General features: G+C 42.8%; 2 protein-coding genes across 3 annotated transcripts; both read left to right on the forward strand.

Annotated features, from left to right (window-relative positions):
• The first annotated feature begins 10 nt into the window (after nt 1-10).
• ppil4 (peptidylprolyl isomerase (cyclophilin)-like 4) lies at nt 11-9,888 on the forward strand. Its single transcript, XM_079180661.1, has 13 exons — nt 11-98; nt 425-492; nt 924-988; nt 1,086-1,203; nt 1,598-1,740; nt 2,490-2,586; nt 2,781-2,897; nt 2,994-3,118; nt 3,246-3,312; nt 5,918-6,029; nt 6,194-6,290; nt 6,479-6,611; nt 9,480-9,888. The coding sequence occupies exons 1-13, from the start codon at nt 29-31 to the stop codon at nt 9,690-9,692; spliced, it is 1,425 nt and encodes a 474-aa protein (XP_079036787.1). The 5' UTR covers nt 11-28; the 3' UTR covers nt 9,693-9,888.
• Nucleotides 9,889-16,082: 6,194 nt separating this feature from the next.
• On the forward strand, nt 16,083-26,214 carry LOC306711155 (putative ribonuclease ZC3H12D). 2 transcript variants are annotated; one of them, XM_079179960.1, is made up of 6 exons: nt 16,083-16,966; nt 18,044-18,512; nt 21,715-21,854; nt 23,440-23,674; nt 23,830-23,936; nt 24,835-26,214. In XM_079179960.1, exons 2-6 carry the CDS (start codon nt 18,214-18,216, stop codon nt 25,746-25,748), a joined length of 1,695 nt encoding a protein of 564 aa, XP_079036086.1. In that variant the 5' UTR covers nt 16,083-16,966; nt 18,044-18,213; the 3' UTR covers nt 25,749-26,214. The 2 variants fall into 2 exon arrangements, with proteins under 2 accessions (XP_079036086.1, XP_079036087.1); XM_079179961.1 differs by having other exon boundaries at nt 18,097-18,512.
• Nucleotides 26,215-26,689: the final 475 nt, after the last annotated feature.

The following is a 26,689-nucleotide window of genomic DNA, read 5'->3' on the forward strand; positions in this document are numbered from 1 at the left end:
CACTTCTCGCGAGACCAGGAACGTCAGCATGGCGGTGCTCCTTGAAACGACGTTAGGCGATATTGTTATTGATTTGTTCACAGAAGAAAGACCCAAAAGTAAGAAAATGAAGTGATTTGCACGTAACGGGAGTGCACTTAGCCCTGGTTATATTGCTGGTTTTGTTCACGTTATACATTGAGAAGCTGATGCACAGTGTACGTGGCTGCTAGCTAAGGCTGTTAGCTTGCTTGCGTCTATTCATTTGCTTATTTAACACTAGCAAACAGTAAACCAGCATTAACAACACAACCGGAGTAAACCCCGTATGTGTCCTTCATTCATTTACGCTGAATAGACGCGAAGTGTCAGTAACTGTTTGGCCATGTTTGACTGTCGTTGAAATGACTGTCGTTTTAACCTCTGTGCTCTTCTTATTTCGCAGCTTGCCTAAACTTCCTGAAACTATGCAAGATAAAGTACTACAACTACTGCCTCATTCACAATGTTCAGGTAAAACTAAATGGTTCCTTGCTAACTTCTGTAACAACGGTGTGGATCAATATCAGGTGGACCATGGCGCAAACTCGCCTGAGGAGGGCGATATATTTCCATTTGAAAAGTTCAGACCACTGTTAATTCATTGCCTACATTTTGCAAACTACCGACCCTAGCGCCAAAAAAGCAACAGCATCTCATGTAGATCATTTTGCAACACTTTAATTTCAGTCCAAACATTTGCCCATGCAGGTAACATGAGGTTAGAAAATGAAACTGGGCTCGGGAACCCCTGGTGAACATCCAAACAAAAGTTTTGTCTCAAAAGTGACGTGAAGTGTATCTTCTGTTAATGATCAGGCTCTGGTGAAGACACTGTGCTCTCCTAATTGATCTGTCCAGCCTTGAAGGTGGACACTGTAACGCTGTGTTTGTCTCCTCTTCAGAGAGACTTCATTGTGCAGACCGGAGATCCCACTGGGACGGGACGTGGTGGAGAGTCTATCTACAGGTCAGTCATCCTCACCACCGCGGTTTACTTTTTCTTTTTTTTTTGACACCAGGAGTTGAACACTGACAATTTTTTCTCTCCTGCATGTGTTTATTAGCAAAATCTATGGCGACCAGGCCCGCTTCTTTGATGCAGAGAAAGCGCCGCGCATCAAACACAGGAAGAAGGGGACGGTGTCCATGGTGAACAATGGGAACGGTCAGCACGGATCCCAGGTGAATACGATGTGCAGTCACGCTGCCCTTTGCCCTGCAAGTTGCAAAAAGCTTCCAGAGCAAAAGCAACATAAAATGCCTTTTTCTAGTTTGATGGTTTCACTTAATCGACAAAGTTAAAATTAACTTGTGTATAATTTATCGTATAATACAGCTGATTAGTTGAAGAATGCCCCAACTATAATTTCCTTCCAAAATGATCACGTCTACTATTGAATTTAATATGTTATATTGAACCCTGTCTGGCCTGACCAATTCCTGGAGTGATAGATCCTATGGCTAGTTGTACATAGTTTTTTTGCTTTTTCAGCATAAATCAGATCAAATTTACAGATCAAATGCTCCCCGCTGGGTGTGCTACATGATGTGCGTCATCTGTTCTTCTTGTCCTCAGTTCCTTATCACCATGGGTGAGAACTTGGACTACCTGAATGGAGTCCACACTGTGTTTGGGGAAGTGACAGAAGGCATGGAAATCTTGGACAAAATCAATGAGACCTTCGTGGACAAGGACTTTGTCCCATTTCAGGATATCAGGTGAACTGGAGTTGTAACGGTACACAGAAGTCACAGTCTGGTTCACATCCCGGTTTAGGAGCCACGGTTCGGTTTATTTTCGTCTATTTTAAACAGATAGTAGAACAAGTGTCAAAGATGATCAAAATCCTCTTGGCTGGGGACTAATGGAGCATTTTCCCCACTGGCAACAATTCTTTCATCATAAAAATAAATAACTTCTGTATTACACTGAACAAAAACTTTCCAAAAAGGTAACCGGTCACAATAGGCCATAAGACTGAAAAGCATCTCTAATGCTATGAAACTGAAATGACTGAATGCAGTTAGCTCTTTCTCGTCCCGGGGATCAGCACACCTGGGTGATGGAGGACGAATGTGCGTTAGCATGCAGGATGTGTTTTTATTTTATTTATATTTTATTTTATTCACATCCGTTACAACGGTGGAGCAACGCTGACACACTGCCCCTCTTAAAGCGGGCCAATCGGCTCGTTGTTCTTTACCTCACGCAAATGTTGCTTACGACGCACGGCTAAAAGTTTTCCGGGCGGAACTCGTGCTTGGTTCCACATTACGCGCATCATTCTACATACCGTGTATTCTGCGTGCACCGCAGTTACAACTCGAGAATAACTAAGATAAACCGCCTATGCAGTCCGTTTAGTAGTATCCCATGTGTCCAAAAATGCATGTATTATTTCTCAAAGAAAAAAACCTCAGGGTGTACATTTTTCCAGTCATGAGAGGAGAATGTCATTTTGCTGCAGGATAAACCACACGGTGGTCCTGGAGGACCCTATTGATGACCCTCCTGATTTGCCAGTGCCTGATGGATCGCCTGAGCCCACCAAAGAGCAGCTGGATGTGAGTGCAGTGATGCTGTTGAGTCATTAAGCTCTGAGAGTTGTCAGATATAAAGCCACAACACTGTCTTCACTTAAGATAACCCACAAACAGATTTTCACACCTGAAACCAGAAACCTCATCTGGATGGATAAACATGACAAAGTGTATACAATAAATGTACTGCCTCTATAACTACAGCTGTTTCTGTGCAGAGCGGGCGAATCGGAGCAGACGAGGTGATCGACGATGCGGATGGGAAGGCAGCAGAGGAGTTGGAGGAGAGGTTGAAGGAGAAAGAAGCCAAGACTCAGGCCATCCTGCTGGAGATGGTGAGAAGATGAGATAGGCTCCCAGCCTTCAACTGAAGATGTACCGTAGGTGCAGCCTGAGACGTTTATACACTCTGTTGTCATACATTCCCCCAGGTGGGTGACCTCCCCGATGCAGACATGAGGCCTCCAGAGAACGTGCTGTTTGTGTGCAAACTGAATCCGGTGACCACCGACGAGGACCTGGAAATCATCTTTTCTCGCTTTGGGACCATAAAAAGGTGACACTGCAAACATCCATGTTCTACATAATGCTCGTTTTTGTTTTCAAAATGTTGATATTGGATTTGTACATGTGGAAATGCGTGTGTGTCTAAAATGTTTCTCGTGTTTCTCTGTTGTGTGTAGCTGTGAGATCATCAGAGACTTTAAAAGTGGAGATTCCCTGTGTTACGCTTTCATTGAGTTTGATAAGGTGAGCATCTTGTGTTTCTACGTGATGCACAATATCTAATGAAAACTGCACTTTAGTGTAGTCTCCATAATGTGTGGATGTGTTTACAGTTTAACGGGCGATGTTTATAGATCGTTCTGTAGCTTCCCTGTGTTCCCTGTATGTATTCAAGTTTGGCAAAGCAGACAAGGGAACCATTACAGTAGCTAAGCAATGTCCTGCTGTGGACACCATGTTAGTTTGGATCCGAAAGTCACACAATAACACAAACAAACTGACCGATCGATGCAGCGATCTTCAGCCTGGTAAAGTTCCTGTTTTTGTCCATGAAGTCTTGTGGCTTGGACTGGAGCACAGATTCCCCACCGAAAAGGTCTGTCTGACCTCAAGGTAGTGGTGAAAGTATTCCAAATAAAGCGTACATTTAAACTGATTTGGCCCTTTTTTTAGGTGGCTCAAATACATTTTTTTCAGAAAAGATGGAAGATGTAGTCGACCGTTGAAGGAATAGTTACATTTTTTGTGAAATATACTTTATTCACCTTCTTATTTTGAGAGTGAGGTATTATATTAATCCCATTACTGAGTGTTAAGTATGCACCTGGAGTCCGAACTTTACCCTAGCTTGTCCAAAGTGAAATAAAATGCTTGGCAACATGTATCTCGTTTGTTTGAACTGTACAAAGATAACACATAAAAGCAACCGTTTGTGGTTTTATGTGTTACGCACTGGAGCAATTACTTGCCAGATAACTCCCAGGCACAGTTAATGGCTTTTGTTGTCACGGGTTGCCAGGTTTTGCACCATTGTGACACTATACAGAAGCTTGTGCCTGAACTCACCGACTGTATGATGCCACTAGATTGACGTTGAATCTACTCATTTCATTCTCTGAAAGAAAGGGGAGCAAGCGTATTTCCCAAACTGTTGAACTACGAGAGTATGTGTGCATTGAGGGCGAGTTAACACGACACTAATGAACTATATTGCATAGATACAGTATGTCACCCTTCCTGTCGTGATGTATTGTTAAAAATACAGAGAGATGTATTTTTAGTTTTTAGGGAAGGTCCCCTTTTCAGTCACTTGTTAATGGTGTTCATGACACGATGACATTCATGAGGACAGGAGCAGTACATCATCTAGGGAAAGTGAGAGAAGGAGAAAACCCCCTCCATTGTTTGTTCCTGTTTTGACGTGTTAATAATCATCACATGGGCTGCTGGAGTCATAATGATAGAGAAGTTATATTATAGAGATGTGAAAGTTTGACGAGTATACTATATTTACCTAGAACTTGGGACATTGCTTCCCTAGCTGTCCACTGTGGAAGTACAAATATGACCTTGTGAACTCGGTCGGGCAGGTTTTTGCCACCGGTCTTCAGTTCTCTGAACGCCTTCAACCACGGACTGTAGAATCAAAGGAGACCCTTTCTATGAGGCACAGCAACAGCATCATGAATGATGGTGCTGGACGTGAAGTGAACATTCAACCACTAGAGGGCGCTGGGCAAGTTGTTGGTGATAAACGGACTTCTGCCAGTGACATGACATCCAGTAATCCAGTAATATAGTGAAATTATGTAATGAAATAGAATGAATTGTCCTTGTAAACTAGCCCACAAAATCTGTCATTATGAAAGTGAAAGTTAAATAGTATGTTATGTTAAGAAATCACATCAATCATGTCCCCTATAAACAGTCAATGAACGCCTCGCTTCTTCTTAGATATCGGATTTTTGTCATTTTATTTCCTCCAGTAAATGAATTGCATACAAATGCTGAGCTTGTTTTCCTTTCGAATGTTTAAAGGGAAGAATGCAACAAGTTTGTTTGTAGCACGACACAAGTTTAGTTTTTGATGTTGAAACGTGATGTGTTGACTTCATGCTGCGCATACTTGAACATAATGGACATAAAGATATTAGAGCTGCAGAGATTAGATGACCTGTTAATTTAATCATTGAAGTCATTTTTTAAAGCAAAAACTTACTTTCAACATCTCTAGTGCCAGTATTCTATATCTTTGTTAACCGAATCTCTTTGGACTGTCTGTTGGACAAAACAAAAGAAAACGTCTCCTTGGGAATTGTGACTGAAATGTCAATTTTAAAGACTAAATCAGTGGTTTCCAGGGGGTCCGCAGCAAAAGTGGAATCATTTATTTTCACTATATTTCCATCCATAAGTAAAACAATGACAAAATGCATGACTGCTTTGGTCATGGGTTTCATACACTTTCTGTAATTAACCATGTAAAAGCAAATAGTCTGTCAGATAAGGGAAGCTCGGACAAAATCGTATCAAATGGGGGTCTGTGGTCCAATTGGTCTCAGTTTAGGAAAGTGTCTGAAACACTATTCTCAACCGTTATTAAGAAAACAATCTGCCGGTTGATTGATAATGGAAATAGTCTCTGATAATAGCTCTCATAAAGATAACTACCAGTCGGAAAATCATATATTAATTGAAGTTATTACCTAAACTGGTTTTATTGCTCTTCCTACCCATTCATAGTCTGCCATTTGTTAATAACATTACATCATCTGTTGCTAAAGAACATGACTTTTACTTCTATTACACTTCCTCTCTTACCGCTTTTTTATGCTTTCTGTCTCCAAAGCAAGAAGATTGTGAAAAGGCCTATTTCAAAATGGACAACGTGCTCATCGACGATCGACGCATTCACGTAGACTTCAGCCAGTCCGTCTCAAAGATCAAATGGAAAGGCAAAGGTACTCGTACTGAAGCCTCTCTAGTTTGCAAGTCATGAATATTTCTCTTTTTGTTCTGAAGGGTGAACATGTTAACGCCAACCTAAACCTAGTTTCCATACGCAGCTTTGAGAATCTGACACTGTGTTTCATAAGTGCGGATCATAGCCGTCTCTGTTTCCTAGGTGGGAAGTATACTAAAGATGACTTCAACGCCTACGAGAAGGATGTGGAGACCCGATCCAAACTGGCCCTCAAGGACCAAGTGAAGCCGAAACAAGAGTATCCTTGTGTGTGTAAATAGGCAGGGATTTCATTTCACATTTGTGTTTCTCCACTGTCGTGTCACAACGTATCAGTCTGCGATATTCTAAACGTACGGCCTCTGTTGCGCCGGCCGTTTGAGTTGGCGAAGCCTTTCAGCACTGACTTTCTCAACTTCCTGGCGATTTCCATAATTTTCCCGAAAGTTCCAAGTATGACCTGATAATTGAGGAGGAAGAGGAGGCGGCGAGCCACCGGCCCTCTGAGAAGAAGCACAAGGAGAAGAGGCACCATCATCATTCAGATGATGAGGACAGCAGGAAGTCCAAGAAACACAAGGTATCTTCAAGCCAACACAACAATATTGTAGTATTGTGTTAAACTCTCTCTTTGGTTGTATTAGTAGGGTGGAGTTAAATTGCAGTGCAGTTTCTGCTTTTACTTCAGGGAAGTGGTATTATCTTAGAGGGAACCTGAGCTATAATTAGGTTGTTTCTAAATGTGTACATGGGAATATGTGCAATCAAGTTGCACAAAAACAGTTTATTCTGACTTTTAATAAACACAAGTCCAGATACCAGCCTGGGAGGGGCGTTTTGATTAATGGTTAATGGTGTGGATTTTGAAATTCAGCGCCCATCTATTGCTTCCACATGGCTCTCAAAATGGCGACGGCGGAGCTTGTTACACAAAGGTCACCAGGTCTACAGTGTCTTTACTCTAACTGACCAAAGCCCCTCTCCCACTGGACAAAAAAAAAACTCCCTCTAACATCTGGCCTTTGTCTTCAGTGGGAAACGTTTTTAAAATCTGAATCATTCATTGCCGGGAGGCATGATTCTGCAGTAGTTTCTGGCTCCAGCTCCGATCAACTGGCACAAATTCAGTCCTTCTCTGTCAAAGCAGCACTCGAACGTCGTTCCATATCAGTCCGTACCGTGTTTGACATAAGTGACATACACAAACCAGTAACCACGCTAACATCTCACTGGCCTCCCCATGCTGCTGTCTACCTCCTTTTTAACTCTGTTTCCCGGTTAACAACATATCTATGTAAAATAATGCAAACCTGTAGAAAGCTGTAACCAGCAGCCCGACTACCAAACACAGGTTGGTCAATGCCGTATTATGTACGTATGTTGTTCTTCTTATTCCTTCGCAATATTCATTTAGTTTTTGACTTTAAGTGAGTCCGCCACCTTTTTGTCAAGTGAATCACTCGTGTAACCCCCAGGTTTGAGAGACGCATGTAACTGAAGTATGACATTCTACAGTAACCTGGTAACAGAAGCTTTTTCCCGTGTGTTTTACACCAGAACTCGTTATTTCCTTCTTCTGTCCAGGAAAATATTAATCTTGTTCTTTTAAAATCAGAGTTCCTGTTGGACAAGTCAGGCAGGCTCCATGACATGATATCAAATGAATATGGTTCCGCTCGCAGTCGATGCCACACGAAATATATCATGCTTCCAAAACACGTCAGTTTCATTGTATGCAATCATCACACCAGTAATAGCAGGTAAACACTGTATTGAATTCAAAAGCTTAACTTGCCAAATATACTTGATTAATCTGCTCTTCATGACAACCACTTCATCTGTCATATGTGTTGTTCAGGACACGTCTGTTAACGTCCTGACTGAGCTTTGTGAGCTCTTTGTGACCGTCGGAGACGATGCACGTCTTTGAGTGCTGTTAGGTGAAGCACTGACTTCTAATCATCAGATGGTATCTTATCATTTTGTATTTCATAATTCTGAGATACCGTCTCATCAGATGTAGGTGTCAGCTCTGTATTTGAATAAAGCCCATCTGCTCAGTAAGCGGCTGAGCAGGACAAAATCCCACATGACAGAACTAACTTAAGTAGCAGCCGGTGAATACCAAGTAACGCATACCGTTGAACAGTGCGGGATTGTTCAAAAGTCAATGTTGGTGTATAGTCACTCTTTTTAGCTTTCCACTGAAGATGCAACTTCATAGAAAGAGCCCCACTGACTCATTCAAAAAGTTATTAATCACCTGCCATAAAGGCTTGATTGGGTGCAGTCAGATGTCTGAGAGCATTACTCAATATGTTTGAATGCTCAGTCATGCTTTGAGCTTGTAGATTGTTCTCTTTACAAATAGATTTTGTGGTTCGTTTTGTGCAAGAACAAAACGCTGCAGATGGTTCAACCAGACTGACAAGTGACCGGGCAAAAAGAGACAAAGATTCCTCTGCGCCACAGTTTTGTTTAATAAGAATAGAATAACATCACCGGTCATTGGTCAAATAAACTGGAAGCTTAGCATGAAAATGTGTGCAGACTCGGGATCGGAACAGGTTCCGGTTTTAAGTCAAGTGCACAATAATGCAGCCAACAAGCTGGCAACGTGTTGCTTTAGCAAAGCACTTCTTCAAACGTTACAATAGAAATGGAAGGTTAGTCTCTAGGGTCGGCACTATTGGAATATCAGCTGAACATGTTATGGGCTGACAAATCGATCATTTCATTTGGCCCACATGAAATGATGGGATGGTCTCCCTGTCTACCTACAGGTACTGTGCACTCATTGTGCCTGACCATAGTCTTCCACAAGTCTAGGCAGACGTATTGCTAAAGCTTACATGTGAATGGACCTGAGGTGATTGGATACAGTTGGCAATGACGACGATGCGCTCCTCTCTCCAGCGCTCCATCGTGGACTCGTCTTCCAGCAGTAGTGAGGCAGCGCGCTGGGATTTTTTCTGGTTGAATACTTTAAAAATCTAGTGTACTCTTTGGTTTCTTCAAAGTTTCCTATCCAAGACCAGATGTTGGTAGCGTCAACTTTTCATGAGCTCAGAAAAACAGCCTTATTGTGACGATGCATTTCCCAGCTGATGTAAAGGTTTATTTAGCTTAAGGAGAGTTTTCTCAACACATAAAGGAAAACTTCATCCTTCAGTTTGTGGCAAACATTCTCCGTCGACACATCTGGAGATACGTGGTTATCACGGGAATGGAATGAAAATAATGTAATCTGCAAAGTAAGTAAAGCTGTCAGACAAATTTAGTAGTCTAAATATTTGTCTCTGAGATGGAGTAGAAGTATAAAGTAGCATAAAATGGAAAACACTGATGTACAAGTACCTTGACCGTGTTCTTAAGTATGGTACTTGAGTAAATGTACTCTGTTACATTCCACCACTGACCGTCTCACATCTACTTGTGACACTTCCAGGATGACAGGGACAGCCGGCGAGACAGAAAGACGGGACGCCAGCGCTCTCAATCCCGCTCACGGTCCCGCTCCAGAGACCGGGACCACAAACACGGCAAATCCCAGCACCAACACGGGAAAGAGGGCCGCGACAAAGGCCACAGCCACAAGGACCTGAGCCGCAGCGGCTCCACCAAGAGGTCCAATGAGAAAGAGAGGAGTAGGTACAGGTGAGGCCACAGAGAGGTCAACCGTATTCAGCATGAATTATATGGTGTCTAAATATTCACGGGCCGCCCTAACTACTGGCTTTCTTTAATATCACTTTGAGTTGAGAAAAAAAGAATTGGATGATGTTTAAGTCTTTGTCACATTGTCTTTAAGAAAAATGTTTGCAAACTGCTTTTTTAACTCTATATTAAAAGAAAATTCCCCAAAATGTGACAGTTGTCTTTTTTATTGTCCATTATTTATTTCCAGTGATGGAACATAACTAGGTACATTTATTCAAGTGAAGCACTTTTTTATTTTTATTTATTTTTTATTGGAAAAGACATGTCTTTCAGACAATGTACACTGTAGATCTTCAGATGATGCCCATATTAGTTCTACACATAGAACATGGAGTGAAAAAAACAAACTATGTAACTAGGGAGTGGTCTATTCTCTACGGTACATTCATTGATTTATGAAAATACAGTCAGGTCTATGTGGTGTTACATATGTAATCCATTATTCCCAATATATCTTCATTTTGTAACATCCATCCATGTATTAAGAGTGGGACTCCCTTGTGACAACCATTTCCTGGTCTTTTTGCCGGCCACCAGAAGTACTTGTATTAAATGTTTTTTTTACATTTCTTTAGGTAAATATCCAAAATACATGGTTTCTAGGGGTATTTCACATTTAAAATGTTTTGCAGGGCAGTGTGTATCCTTCTTCAATATTCTTTGATAACAGGGCAATCCCCAAAAATATGGTAACGCTTTGCATTTTGGTTTCCACATCCACTCCAGCAGACAGGAGGGTTTGTATGACAGTGGCGTTTCTGAGAGGGGGTAAGAAAATCACATTTTACCACCCGAACTCTCTCCATGTCTGCGAGCTGGTACACTTCCATCGAACTTTCCATATTGCTGTCCATTCTTCCTCAGATATAGTTATTCCTCCCTTCTCCCATTTTGTTTTAAAATAAGAAGTTGAATGTGTTGTCAAATTTGACAGACATTTATATACATTAGATGATTTTACTGACTATATCTGAGTTATATGCTTTTCTAAACAGTTTTATATCTACTTGTATTTGTCATCTTCATATTAACGTAATGTTGCATATGTAAGTATTGATAGAAGTCCTGTTTTTCTAGTGAGTGTTTCTCTTTAAGAGTTTCTAAACTAAGCAGTGTGCGTCCTGTCATTATGTTGCATATGGCTGTTATTCCTGTCGCTGTCCAATCCTTAAATCTAGCATCCAAGTTATTTGGTGTGAAGTCAGAATCATATGCACACTATTTAATTGTTACCATATCTCCCTCTAGTTTATGTTCTCTTATAATGGTTCTCCATACTTCAAGAGTCCCCTTCGCCCATGGGTTATAGTGATTATGTGACTTTGTAGATTATCAGCTAGGATTGCCTGTATGGGGGTGGAAGTTATTTCTCTTCAATGTTTTCTCCATTGAGCCTGATGGGTTGCACCAGCATATTACTGCTCTCATCTGTGCTGCAAAATGATCATCTCTAAGACACGGTAGGCCCCATCCCCCCTTTTCTTTAGGTAGTTGTAAGGTTTTGAGACGGACCCTGGATCTTTTACCTGTTCAAATATACCTAGATAACATCTTGTCCCGTTCAGTAAATTGGTTTTGGTTCATCTCTATTGGTAGGGTCTCAAATAGATAAAGTAGTCTGTGCAGTATATTCAATTTAAAGGATTCAATCCTCTCACTGAAATTTAGGAAAGGGATTAAGTTCCATTTTGCTATGTCTTCCTTAATTTGTTTAAATTATTGGCACATAGTTATATTCTGCAGGTTTTGTAAGATATTTTGTAATAATGATGCCCAGATATTTGAAGGATGTTGTTTGCCATGCAAAGGGGTATTTATTTCTCTTGGTGGGCTATAGTTCTATGAGAGTAACTGGGCTTTACCTACGTTAATCTTGTACCCTTGTGGTTTACCTTACTGTTCGAATGACTGCATCAGTTTAGGTAGAGAGTATGTTGGTGGCCCCAGATGGATCGAAGTGACGCACTTTTATTGGTCGTACGTTGACGGTGAGGAGTTGCCCCGAGCGATTACGCTGCAATCCGTTTAGAGACTGCCGTCTGCAGTGTTCTCCCTCAATACTGAACCAAATTAAAAAATGTCCCCATTAGTCACTTTGACACAAAGACATAGGAGAATAGGGTCCAGGTTGAAAAATACTAAAGTTAACCATGAAGTAATATGAGTCCAGGACTTGTAACAGTATTCCTGCACTGTGGTAATAAAACCTTTACTTTAGAAAATCGAGTCATTTTTTCCACCTCTGTTAATGTCATTTGAATTCCACAACAGACTTCCCCCTCTTGTTAGATACTTCCACTTTCCCCTTACACACTGCTCGAATGTGGCAGATGATTAATACCCCACCTTTTGACTTTAGTTTCTAACAAGTAGGGTTTTTTTTCTTTCTTTTTTTGCATTCATAAAATGTGGGCATGGAAAATGTCTGTCTCCAAAACACTGAGGGAATTCACTGGTGTCTCCCTCCACCCACCTCGTAGAGCTGGGGTGATGCAACACCCTCACCTCTCGTTCCACTAACTCAAAGCTAACGCGTCTCTGGCTGACAGTTCAAGGCAAATGGTTCGAGGAAGGTTTAGGTGTGAGATGATGAGTTAAAGTACAAAAGTAATCTTATAAACTAAACTAGATAATAACTGTGATACCACAGATGCAAACATGTCAGGCTCGGTTACAGGAAAGTGTCTGTAACATGATGCACAAGACATACCAAGAACTTATCCACGATGAGTAAGCTTTAAAGAAGTCTGTATTCGGCGATATCGGACTGTCGGTGATCACCAGTATACCTAACCACAAGCACACAGTCACTGTTGATCGAATATGTCGTTCTCTAGAAAAGAGTCGCCACACAATGTTTTGATCTTTCTGAAAATACACGGGGGTTTGGTGGGTGTGTGGTGTTAGGCAGAAATGGAAAGAAGTATTCTGGAGTGAAGCTGAACAGCTTGTGAAAGGTGACAGCACCGGGCAGCGCGGAAAAAAAAAGGGGTTGCACAGCTTCACTCCCCCAAGTGGAACAGAGACTTCCCCAACCGCCCACGCTGCATTGCAACCTGCAGAATCACAGAGCACACGCTGAGCTGTTTTTGACAGTTCTTTCCTGCAACTTTAGACCCGTGAAGTCAATACCAGGCACAAAAAGAGCAAAGTAGTATTTTGAGTCACTTGGGTGTGTCTGTTACGGCTTGTTCACTTAGTCACGCCATCAGTATGTTAACCTAAAGAATGCAAGGGGGCGAAATGAACTATTGTTATAGCTGAGTGGTAGGTTTGTCCGGCATGCTGTCACACACTCCTGTCAAAGACGGGTTCACACACTTCCATACATTCACTCATGCAAACTGTGTGTGTGTGTTTACTGTATAGGAGTCTTGGATCAGTTATGTCTCCTGGAGGGGCAGTAGTACTCACATTGATCTTGTCTGATTTGACTCTGGGCTCTGAGAGAAGGATGGAGAGAGAGAATAAATGCTTTACTGTAGGGTAAGAGCATACATTGTATTTTAATACACTACAAGCTATAATACAATAGTAAACTAGGAAAGGCCTAAAAAAAAAAAAAAGTATGCTGAAAATCGCTGTAAATATCTAAATAGGTTCATGAAAGGTTAATCATATACTGAAATGAATGCGAGTTATGGCCAAAGTTCAAAGGAGTTGAGGTGTTAGTTGAGCGTAAAGCACGGGAAAGGGTTTGAAGTGGCTATTGAAATGTCAACAATGGAAGCACTTGGCGTGTCGCTTAAATTGTAAGCGCCGAAAGGGGGCCGAACATTTCAGTTGGAATAAGAAGTGAACACTTGGAAATCAGTTGAAAGCATTTCCAGGTCTCAGGTTCAAGTGCGCTGTAGACGGGTGAGTGTCCGTAAGAGCTATGAAGAGTTAAATACCGTTAAAGTGTGAGCACTAAAAGCATTTGAGTGTAATTGAACATTTATGTTTAATGCACACAGTATGAGAAAATCATATATGATCATTCCATGCAGTCATATTTACATCACACGTGATGGTATATGTGATCGTACTGTATCCTGGCTTATGTTGACATTTTGTTCACAGAATGTTTGATTAATGCACATATGAACGCATTGTTAACAAACATTGAAAGCATAGTGATGTATTAATAAACGAATAAAGATCACATCGATTGATGTTCTCCTTTTCACCTGACAAACCAGTTGTACGTGTGATGACATGATATGACCTTCTAAGGTTCTAATGGCTCTATCCTCCCACCAAGAGACTCGTGGGAATGTTGTACATGATGCAGTCTTTGCCTTTTGCTGTTTTTTCCTTTAACATGAATAGATTTGGCCATAACATTAAAAACGTAATAAAAAGCAACAGTATTTGCAATGGGACAGTCATTAGACGGAATGGTCCATTATTTATTTTATTTTACCATTGGATTATTGTGACTGATTAAGAATGTAACCTCAAAATTGCACAATTTTATAATTTACAATTGTATTTTAGTAACTGTACTTAGTTACTTTCAAAGTACTATTAATATAGTAGAGTATCAGCTGTTGTGTGGGTTGTAGTCTATTTTTAGTACCAGTTAAAAGTTATAATGGAATGTGTGTGCTGATAGCACTGAAACTACATGTAGGCGCTCCTGATTTAAAATGGTGATAGCTGGGTTGGTTGACTGACAGCTTATTATGAAATAATTAGCTGAGTGGAGAGCTGCAGGCAGAAAACAGTTGCAAACTTCTCTTTAAAACGACTCATTTGACTGGAAGCAAAAGCATTGCGCAATCCGACCAATGCTTCGCCCGGGTGCAGACCTTTGGATCCGCCCACTCCACAACGGGTTCTGTCTGATTTCAGGCAAAGGAAGCTGATTTCCACAGCAGCCTATTGCAGCCACCGTGCCAACACAATACTCAGGCTGCGGTCAAATACTTGCTCCTATACTTAGCTTCCTAACTGAGTAAAGTATCTATAAGTTCTAAGAGCTGGTCAAATTCTCTAAATGCTAAGGAGAGAATGCTTCCTTTCATATCTCCTTTAGGATACACTGTGCCACCCTTTATGAAAGGAAGGAAAGACAATGCAGTCCCACAATTCTCTGCGGCAGAGAATTTAAATGTACACATTTTCTATGTGTGTTAAATAAAGTTGCTTCAAAAAAACAAACACCTGCTGTAGCAGAAGTGCAGTCGAAACCTGTTCTATTCCTAAATTCTCCTTCACACAAAACTTACTGAGATTATCTTTTCCGAGGCGTTTTTCCTTGACCTCGATGAAAAACGTCGCTAACATGCGCACAACGGTGATGCTAACATTCTGATGTTTAGCAGGTATACTGTTTACCAGGTTCACCGTGTCAGTATATAGCCTGTTAGCGTGCTTCTTTTTATTTTCCGCACCAATTGCTTATTTAGCACTGAACACGAGATACAGCTGAGACTAAAGGGAAATGTCACCAAATGTATTCGGACCATGAATGTTTGTATAAGATTTGCGGCTCAAGGAGTAGGTGTGGAGATATTAAAATTGATAAGTGAACATTTTGACCAGCTGGTGGCACTAGAAGAAAGGTCAGCGGGTCACCAAAATGTCTTATAATTCATCCTCTCGGGACCATGAATGTCTGACAATCTATCAACATTGAGATCCTATCACACTGGTGTGGCTAAAATAAATTCTCTTACAGTCCTATCAAGATATATCCATGTTATATGTTTAGTTTTTTCATTATTATTACTTCCCAAATGATGCAGTTTTAAAAACCATGTAAACCAGTCATTGTCATTGTTTCTAAAGGATGTAGGCTACAGTGTCTTGTCTTCTGCCATTGACTGGATTCTTTTCTTGCCAGGACGGAAGAGCACAGCTTTGATGTTATAACAATATAAATACTTATGTCATAACAAGATAAGTTTCTTGTAATGTGCTAAGTTGGTTTATCATTATAAAAACAAACATTTTTAAGTTTATTTAGATAAGGTACGTCGGTAGTTTTTGATAAAGAGAAAGAAATCTTTGTGATTTAACAAGGTAAAGTGATATGCTGTTTAATAACAAGTTATGTTAAAACTAAGGAATTTGCTGTGTTATTATATTTTGGAAAATATGTCTTCTTTTGCCATTGCAGCAATATGTTTATTGTTTATTTATATGTTGTACATTTCCACTGTCATCATGCACAGCACATTACTTCCTTGTTCTTTCATATCAAACTGTTCCTTGTTCCTAGTTAGTGTGTATTGGCTGGTATTTTTTTCAACTCGTGTGTGTGTGTGTGTGTGTGTGTGTGTGTGTGTGTGTGTGTGTGTGTGTGTGTGTGTGTGAGGCGGCTGTGAGAACTTTGCCAGGTATGTCTGTCTGTGGACACATTTGGTGAACGTGATATTGTCACGTACGTTTCCAGTTGTGTCGGTGAGATCATAATGAAGGCCGAGTTTGAAGACGAGGCGTGGTCCGAGCAAGGGGCCCAATTATCAAAAGTCAATCTTAACTCAAGTGCCTTTCTGGAAAAACCCTCAGGTGTTGTTGAAGCCAACCAGACAGTTGTCTGTGTTGGTGTGACGGACAGCTGAAGGTCTTTAGATGGGACATGTCTCTCTTTGTTGTTGTTCAGTTGCTGTGAAGATAAAAATGTCACTTTGCGTCTCTTTGTGGTTTTGTGAACGTCATTGCTGATGTTTTGTGTTGTGTTCGTACTGGAGGTTCCCCTTTGCTCGCAGACGGCCAGCTGACATGACATATTATTTCAAAACCACAAATATGAGAGTGGAATCCATATCCTCCTACCAACTAATCAACTATTCTGTAGAATCTGCACAAAGTGCACAAATGATTGCTTGCTGTCTGGTGCTGTACTGCTTTGTCCCAGACATTCGGTCAGCATTTATCTTTCACCTCGACACAAGAAAAGAGCTCAAACATTTCTTTAAAAACAAGAGAAGAGATTAAAATGAACCCCCCATGGTTCCCAGATCAGCCCTGATGAGGAAGTAGTCACTAATTCACAGAGCGCTCTCTTCCTTGCTCTTTTTCTTTCTTTTCTTTTTTTCTCTTCTCAGCAGCGAGCAGTCACTTCCTCCAATGAGTAATAAGGGCAGCTTCACCCAGCCCGGCTGCTTGTCAGAGCCACTGACTGAGGGACACACTCACTCACTCACACAGAGAGAGAGAGAGAGCGAGAGAGAGCGAGACAGCAGGGGAGAGACTCGGGGCTCCGATCCAGCACCTGTTGAATGTGTAAGTACAGAACCAGACAACTGGAGCCACGTGACAATGTCTGGCTCCGGTGTTTGTGATAACCGTATGAATTTCTCAGGCAGAAGCCGGCGGTCTTTGCCTTGTTCAGACTTGTTGTGTTATAGATTGTGAGAGGCAGGTATAGTTGCCGGGGGGGGGGGGGGGGGCGGGTGTTGCTGACTTGAGTGCAGCGTTGCAAAGAGCAAAGGTTGCTGAAGTTTGAGAGGCAATGAAGCCGAGATGTTTTTGTCGCAGGAAGGGGGAAACATTAAAAGGATGTGGTTTGTAGCAAAGCTGTGCAAAGCGAAGCCCCATGCAGAGAGAGAGGATGCCTCGGATTTTGAACAAAATAGAAAACAAACAAATGTTTTCCTCATACTTCAAACGTCAAGTTGACACACGAAACTGCAGCAAAAGCTAATCGAGCCATCTTGCGTAACGAGGATCTAAAAGACTGTACAAAGAAGAAACGCTTCAAAGTCTCTCTCTCTCTCTCTCTCTCTCTCTCTCTCTCTCTCTCTCTCTCTCTCTCTCTCTCTCTCTCTCTCTCTCTCTCTCTCGCCCGGTACCGGTGGCGCTTTCATCGGGTCAGGTGTGATACCGAATGAGAAGTTTGTTCTAAGTTCTGTACTCAGAATAGCTCTGCTGGTGAGAGAGAGAGAGAGAGAGAGAGAGAGAGAGAGAGAGAGAGAGAGAGAGAGAGAGAGAGAGAGAGAACAATGTGATCTTTCTCTTTGGTCGTGAAGTCCAAGGGAGGGGGGGTTTCCAGACCGAGCAATAAGTGTGAATGGAGTGATCGGCTCGTGGCATTAATAGCCCTCGCGCCCGCATCAGTTTCATTCATGTGTGTTTTGGCACGGGACCTCGGGTCAAATTAGCCCGCCGATCAGTGGAGACCCCTCAGGTACGTCTCTTGTGTGCGCGTGTGTGTGCGCGTGTGTGTGCATGTGTGTGTGTGAGACAGAAACAGGGGGCTTTCTTAACCAGCGTGACGTCAGCCGGTGTTTGTGCTTGCGTTGGCTGTCATGAGGTTGTGGTACCCCCCCCCCCCCCTCCTCGTGCTTCCTGTGTTTACAGTAACTGAGGTTTGGCTCTGCCTCCATCCTCTCACCTGTCAAAAAACAACACAGGCCCGTTGCCACGGAGACGTTGACAAGTAAGGAGGCGAGGAGGAGTCCCCGTCCGGACAGAACCCTGAGTGAAGGGCCGAGGAGAGGAAGCACACGCGTTCCGAATCGGCGTCCGTCATGGACCAGCAGATGCAGCAGCACGCCAAGGTGGAGCGGTTCCTCAAGTTGGGGTACTCGCACAGTGACATCCTGAGGGTGCTGGAGAGCCTCCGCCACGACGCCCAGACCAACGACATCCTGGAGGAGCTGATAAAGACCTGCCACACTCGCGGCGGCAACGGAAGCGTCCCGAACAGTCCCAAGCTGGTGTCCAGAGGCTGCAGCCCCGGTCCCGGTCTACCCAGACCCGGATCAGACAGAGAGCCCGTCGCTGGCTTCAGACCAGTGGTTATAGATGGAAGCAACGTGGCCATGAGGTGAGTCCACTCACAACTTAAGGATACTTGTCTTTAAATATTTTGTATGTAAACCTTCAGCTGCAGCGGTGGAGGAAGTAAAGTCATATACAGGACTGTCTCAGAAAATTAGAATATTGTGATAAAGTTCTTTATTTTGTGTAATGCAATTAAAAAAACAAAAATGTCATGCATTCTGGATTCATTACAAATCAACTGAAATATTGCAAGCCTTTTATTCTTTTAATATTGCTGATTATGGCTTACAGCTTAAGAAAACTCAAATATCCTATCTCTAAATATTAGAATATCATGAAAAAGTATACTAGTAGGGTATTCAACTAATCACTTGAATCGTCTAATTAACTCGAAACACCTGCAAGGGTTTCCTGAGCCTTGAAAAACACTCGCTTGGTTCAGTAAACTAAATCACACGTATGGGGATTATCACAATATTCTAATTTTCTGAGACAGTCCTGTATGTTACTTCAGTAAAAAACTCTGCTGTCATATAGTACAGTAGTTTTAGTATAAGTACAGAAGTATTACCAGCAAAATGTACTTAAAGTATCAAAAGTAGTTGTTGGGCAGAATGGTGCTTCTAAGAGCGTTGTATTATTTCCTCATTATCTGATTATTATTAATATTACCAGTGCCTTTATATATTTGCAAACTTTAAATTATAGTCAGGGTGGAGCTCTATCTAATAACTTTATATGTAATTGAATCTATATTGATACATGATACGTATTTTAGAGGTTTATCGAGATTTGCAAAAATCTGAATCTGCAACTGTAGTTGTTAAACAAATATGCCTCTGAAATAAAAGTAAAAGTACACGTATAAAATAAAAATGGTGTTATCTCAAAGTAGTGCTTTAAGGACGGTACTGGAGTACGTAGTTTCTTTCAGACACTTTCTCGCTGGAATTTCATTCTTGGGCCAAGCCAAACATTAAAGAAGCTGTTACATGACAATGAGAAAATAAAACATTTCTCTTTCTTTACTTCCTGGAAAAAAAGACTTTCTTCAGGTGTGACGCTTTTACAAATAGCACAGATGTTCATTCATGTGCGTAGTTGAATTTAAAAAAGAACATTACAACTGCACTATTTTAGCGCTAAAAACGAATTTCCGTTCACATGACACATGACCCTTATTTGTGTCAAATCTTGTTTCACTTCACAGAATCGACCGCGGCACACTTCCTCTTTAAAGATGTGGGAAGTGAAAACACGATGTGCTCCTTTTTATTCTCCTCTCTGTCCACTCAATAAAATAAAAAAGTCAGACTCAAGCCGTTTGAGATGATACTCCCATCTGGCTTGACTCTGCAATATGCAGAGAACACTACACCGGCGTGAAATTGCCGCGTCATCTAATCTCAACTTTCACCTGTTGGTAACGAGGAAGTGCTGAGTCGAAATTTGCTCAAACAAATAGCGTGTCAATAGGAGAGAGGGCATGCTGTAAATTCAAAAGGGGAAAACAAAGGGCAATGTTTTCACAACACATATTCCTTTAAGGATACGGAGGAAGAAGAGGGTCAGAGGGTTTACTGTAACACCTTCATTCCCAGGAGAGGCGGGTGCGTAACTGTGGTTGGCCTCAGGCAGGGAGTCTCTCATCGGGCTCCACTTCCCTGTACGTGCCTCTTCAGAAGTTACCCGGTGATCCGGTTCTGCTGTCAGAACTGTCGTTCGCTGAGTCACCTTGACGGTTCCCTTTAGTTTTGCATTTGGACTGAATTGAGAGACCACATTTCCACATAATGCCACTCAATATATCAGTGTTTACAACTTGTTGCGTTGACCCCAGCTGGTTAAAATAAAAACAGAGAGAAGAAAGACAATTGCTGTTTTATACTAGCCAACCGTATATATCACCAAAACAGGAGAATACTTAAAGCAGCCTTCAGAAGAAGTAGTTTAACTTTCATTTTCAACTAAATTGGACTAAAACATATTCAAGATGAATGAGTGATTGCTTGTTTCCATTAACGGCGCTGCTCCTCTCCTGTGGTTTTATAGTTTAACTCAAGGAAAGTGCTTCAGGCTGCAAGTGTAAAGGATCAGGGAGACGCACCAATAAAGTTATGCAAGATATACCTGTATTCAGACTCCACACACTCACGCCAAGCCTGGCCTTTGGTACCAAATTATTATTGGGTTGACAAGAAGCAATCTCAAAAGGCATTTTCTAAAATCAAAAACAGATATGTATCAAACAAACAAACCAAAATGAAGAATTAAAATTAAATTCAAAAAAAGAAAAGAAAAGAAAATAGACTGCTTTTGTTTGAGCCAGAGCTGAAATGTAAAGCAGAGGCATGCTCTCATGTAAGACTAGGCAGATCTAAAAAAGAACAAAAAGAAGCGGTAGGCCTACCTGTTGTATTCAAAGTGCCTCACCACTTCCTGCTGACGGGGAGAAGGGGAACCACAGTCGCATGAACGCGCGCGCATACACACGCACACATGTTTTACTTTTGCTGGTAGGCAAAACAGCTCTGTTTACTTGATCAGAAGCTCTTTAGAATGTGCTTGTGTTACAGTGAGGTTTGGATTTCAGAGAACAGACCATCCAGTACGACTGTACCCGATCTGAAAGCACGCCAGGCTTCACTGAACTGCTGGTGATGATTTACTGAGTTACTTGTGCTCTTTTATTCATCAGGACATTCAATAACCTTTTAAAGGACTAGTTTCGGGAAACGGCATGTTTCAGGGATAAAATAAACAAAGGCTTTGTTCCTCACTCATAATCTCTCACTGGGACCTCCTCCCTCGGGATGTAACAGAGAATGAGTCAGGGTTCAGATGTGATGACAAGTTATGCTGCCTGTTTTTTTTTTTTTATGTATTTTCTCAATACAAGAAAAGTAGCCGGTGTTTTGTAAGGCACTATAATTCAAAACAAAACTTACATTTGAATTTATTTTTAATAAGAGAGAAAGTGCTTTGAAAAAGTGCAGGTCTGTTCTGCATCAACTTACTATTGCAACTGTGTTTTAGAGAACTGTGAGCGCATGCCTTGCGACACATCTACTTCCTGAAAAGGGGAGATATGTGTGTGTGTGTGTGTGTGTGTGTGTGTGTGTGTGTGTGTGTGTGTGTGTGTGTGTGTGCGTGCGTGTGCATACAGTTGCGTGCACGGAAACACAAAACAAGAAGTTGCTTTTTTTTGCTTTTTTTGGTTGACTCTGGATTCTGTGTCTTTGTAGCCATGGCGACAAGAAGGTGTTTTCGTGCCAGGGCCTCCAGCTGGCGGTGAGCTGGTTCTGGGACAAAGGGCTGCGAGACATCACCGTGTTCGTTCCCCTGTGGAGGAAGGAGCAGCCGCGGCCGGAGGCGCCCATCACAGGTGAGGTCGCCTGACCGCTCTCTCTCTGATAGAGTGGCGAGGTCAGTTAGAAGGGGAGACGCCGCAAACCTGTGACGACTCCCATGTTGCTTTTGCTCAGTTTCGTCAGGTTTGCGTGCACATTCTTTGCCTTAAGGCTGACCTCACCCAGTCGGGATGTCATGTTGTATTGAAACAGCTGCAGGTGGTTTACAGACAATGGATTGAGCGTGACCCTGTCATGTGGTGCCACGAGACTCTGGTTGAGGAAGTTGTGCCGAAAGACAAACACAATTAACCGTCGTATTTAAGCACTGCCAATCAGGACCGGCCAGAATGTAAGCCTCAATTATGGTTGCGCCAACTGACACTACAGTCTCATGTGGTCAGCCACTCCATTCACTGTCTTTGTAGCGGTGCCATATTTGATTATAAAGGCTTTTAATGCAGCTTTCAAACTTCGTTACCGAGCGTTACAGGCTGACTTCGTCTGCGAAGAGACAAATTCCTAATGTGGGAGTCATAACCCAGAATCCATTCTGCGCTGTCGGGGAATTTCAACAGAAATTACAAGGTGCCTCGAGAGCACGCACCTCTGCCAACGCTGAACAGCTCTCCACCTTGCTGCTTGAAGCGATACATCATTGATGTCACTTCCAATTTAAAGCTGCAATAATTGGATCTTCAGCCATTTTGGGGGCAGCAACAACAAGCAGACAAAGTCGTTTCGGCAAACATCAACAATGATTTTGAGTCACATTTCGTGCTTGTAATGTAACGTAAACTTGAGTTAACTTGCTCCCATAGTTCTGTATTAGCAATAATGGCCCAGAACAGTTGCTCACTGGCCTGACCATAATCTCACCATCAGATGTACTGACCGTGTGTTTAGTATGTTGTGCTGAGCATGAATACTATTAGCCCGTGGTACTACTAACTCGCAGCAGCAAAACAATCAGATTCATTTGAATATACGGATGTAAAAGAAGAAGAGTATCTTTCACAATACTGACATGAGCCGGAAATTTCCCAGCCAGGATTACTCATCACCGAAGTCAAGGAAATGAGAAAATATATCATATTCGTAACTGTTCTGGCATGTCACATGCTGCTATCTTTCATCCTGTTTGGCAGCCTGATCCTTCATTGGAGTCCATCCAATGGATTGCACAAGTTTCTAACTGTTCACGGTTAACATATCAAACAATAAGGAAGTGGAACTACCAAAACTGAAATCCAGTCTTTTGTTCATGTCTGAGCAAGTCAGCGACAAATGTCTTCATGACTGAAAGCGATCATTATCCGACTACAAGGAAGCATCCTCCGGGCCAAGTGCCGTTCCAACCCTTTTATGGTCATGGTGTAAAGCTCACTATCACAACAACAGATAAAGATGAAAGCTCATTGGGCTGCCACGTGCATGTCACCTGTCTCAGTATATTATCAGCGAGCATGTTGGCTGCTCATTTGAAACGTAGCGCCGACCTCGATAGGTACAGGTGCGCCTTCGTCGATTATCCATGGACACCGTTCAGCCAGCATGAAAATGCATGTTTGCATTTCTTTGGACTGACTTTCTAAAAAGTTCTATTCATGCGTTTCCTAGATCAACATGTGCTCCACGAGCTGGAGAGGAGGAAGATCCTGGTGTACACGCCGTCTCGCTGCGTGAACGGCAAGAGGGTGGTGTGCTACGACGACCGCTACATCATCAAGCTGGCCTTCGACTCGGACGGCATCATCGTGTCCAACGACAACTACCGCGACCTGCAGACGGAGAATCTCCAGTGGAAGAAGTTCATCGAGGAAAGGCTGCTGATGTACACCTTCGCTAATGACAAGTAAGCCTGATGGCGGCTTTAAGGCCTCTGTGCACATGCAGGGGCTGCTCTTCTGCTCACATATTATAAGAGAGGGTTCCCCTTTCCCCCAAAAACAACATCATGCATTGTAACTGATGTCACCTGATCCTGACTGTGTGTGCGTGCCGGTGCAGGTTTATGCCTCCAGACGATCCCTTGGGTAGAAATGGTCCCACCATCGATGATTTCCTGCGGAAGAAGTCGTGGACCCCGGACAACAAGCTGCAGCACTGTCCTTACGGTTGGTTTTACTCTTCTGTTTCACCAAACACAAGAACGCTAGCGCTCAGGTTAGACTTCCTCGTACTCTCCTGGGGGATTAAAACCAACACCATGACAACCAGCAATGCATTTTACATTCCACTGAATCAACCTGTGGTTCATCTGGAAACAAGAGTCCACTGCGAGGCTGCACTTAAAGGCACAGCTCTGCCTTAAGCTAAATGCTAATGTTGGCATGCTAACATGCTCCCGATGAACATCCGGGTGTTTAGGTATAATGTTTGACATGATCGTCTTAGTTTAGCGCGTTTCCACAGAGTACAGCTGAGGCTGATGGGAATGTCATTATATCTGCCGGTATGTTGGTCATAAAGTAAACCAAACATATAAGACGTCATAATATGAAAAGTCGTTGGGGCATCACAAAAGTCACGAGGAACAAACAAATGTACAAAATTGTGTGCCATTCCAGGATATTATTCATTGGCCAAGTGAACACTGACCTTTTCGGTCAAAGTTATTAGGAGTCAACCTAAATCTAGTGCGCAGACTTTTGCCGCTCTGATTGGCCACAGTGGATTTTCTTGTTTTAATTATCAAACTGGTTTAGAAAAGATTTCACAAGACCGGAATGTTTTCTCATCCCATAGAGGAAGTATTAAAGTACCGACAGTTTTGAGATTTCAAGAAGTAGAAGCTGTGCTCCCAACTGTGTGAACATCTCTGTCCTTGTGTTATTTCTTTGCAGACTCCTTACAAAGTTTTCATCTGGCTTCATTGAAACTATGATTTCCATGCAGAATAAATCTTTTGCCGCTCTCAGAGTAAAGTAGAGTCAGTAAGGCGGTTGCAGTTTTTGTTGTTTATGGCTGTGTGGGGAGCCCATAAATAACCTCTTCTTTCCTTCTTTCTATCAGGAAAGAAGTGCACTTATGGAGTCAAGTGCAAGTTCTACCACCCGGAGCGGGCCAATCAATCGCAGCTGTCTGTGGCCGATGAGCTGAGGGCGCTGAGAGACAGAGCCAAGAACTTCTCGCCCAAACCGAGCCTGCAGGACGCGCACTGCCGCCCTGCTGCGTATCAGCCGGAGCTCAGATACACCTCGTCCACCCCTCCGCCTCTGAGCTTCGAGGATCAATCCCACAGGGCTTCGCCCAGCGAGCAGTTCGTCTACCACAGAGACGCCAGCAGCCCGAGAAGCCAAGCCAACACGAGCCTCCGCCTCTGCCCGAGCCCGGAAGTGGACGAGGCCTTCAGCTCCATGGAGGGCTCCATGTCCAGGCTCTACATCCAGGACGCTCCCCACAGCAGTCCTCTGCACAGCTACAGCAGCGGAGTGGCCAGCTGCAGCCTGAGCTACGACGACTACTCGTTCTCAGGGTCCTTCGGCGGGACCGCCCAGAGGCCCTGCCTGGGCGGGGGAGGTTACTACCCTCATCAAAACGGTTCGGTGCCCTGCGAACGCCCCGTGTGCAGCCAGTGCAGGTGCGGCCACCAGGAGACGAGGATGTGCCACCGCCAACACCCAGCATGGGGCTCCTGCCCTGCTCTGCCTCCACATAACAGGGAGCATCCCGGCCACTACTCAGAGAAGGAGTACTTGAGACAGCCCTCTTACAGACAGAGCCACAGCTTACCAAGGGACCCGTGGGCGCAGGGCGGCGCCAAGAACCCGTCCAGCGATCAGAGGAAGGGCCTGAGGAGCCAGCTGAGCACCCTCTTCCCTCAGAGCACGGTGGAGCAAGTCATGAACGCTTACCCACACATCTCAGACATGACCGAACTGATTTCTCTCATCGAGAGCTACAGGACCAGCCACATCTCCTTCTAGATTAGAAAGGTGCTTTTTATGACACTTTTTTTTTTTATGACGTTTTACTCAAACTGAGTCCACACCGGAGTTCTCATCCCAGAAGCAAAGTGAAAACTGCAACAAAATAAAAAAGAGAGAACGTTTTTTGTTCTCTTGATTATTACGTGAAAGAAGTAGGACTCGTGCTTGAACACATTCTAAACTCACCCTTTATTTTCAGCATTAAAAGTGACTTGATCTGATGAAGTCTTGATAACGTAGCAGACCGAATGCTATTTCTTTAATATAAAAGTGCAATGCACTACGCTCCATACATGCTACTTATTGTAGCAGCGGAAATCGTTTATTAAAGCAGCATGTGTTGTTTTCTCATGTTGCCTCAAAGTGAGGAACTCTATTATACTATTCCGTGTAAAGAAATGCCGTTGACTTGTTTTTCTAAGAATTCTGTGTTTTTGCCACCCCTGTGAAATAAAACCACTCAAATGGCTCTCCTCGTGTCTTTCAATGAACACTGATTCAAACTGAGAGCTGCTGCTGCTGCTGCACTGCTCTCTGCTGGTTGCTCCAATCCATTCAGTGTTGATACAGCAGGTGTTTTCCATCAGCATGCTGACATCTTTGGGCCATTTAAAGAGGCAGTCCAGTGATTTATTGTTGCATTTCCATAAATGTGTTGGACTTGCATGAGTTTTATTAATTCAAAGCAGCAGATATTTTGACCTTTAGTCCCCGATGTTGGATGGTTGTTGAGGTTGTCGGGGCCGACAGACAAATCCACATTCATTCATTCATTCATTCATTCATTCATTCATTCCTACGCCGCCCTGCCATTTGTTCATTCCGGTCAAATATATGTGTTTATTGAGCTTAACAAACTATTTATATGCCGGCTATATAAAGAATGAAGTCCTCGTGAACGCTCAACATCTAAGGGGGGGGGGGGGGGGGGGGGTTCT

The sequence above is a fragment of the Pholis gunnellus genome (genome assembly GCF_910591455.1).
Source record: "Pholis gunnellus genome assembly, chromosome: 19".
NCBI lineage: Eukaryota > Metazoa > Chordata > Actinopteri > Perciformes > Pholidae > Pholis > Pholis gunnellus.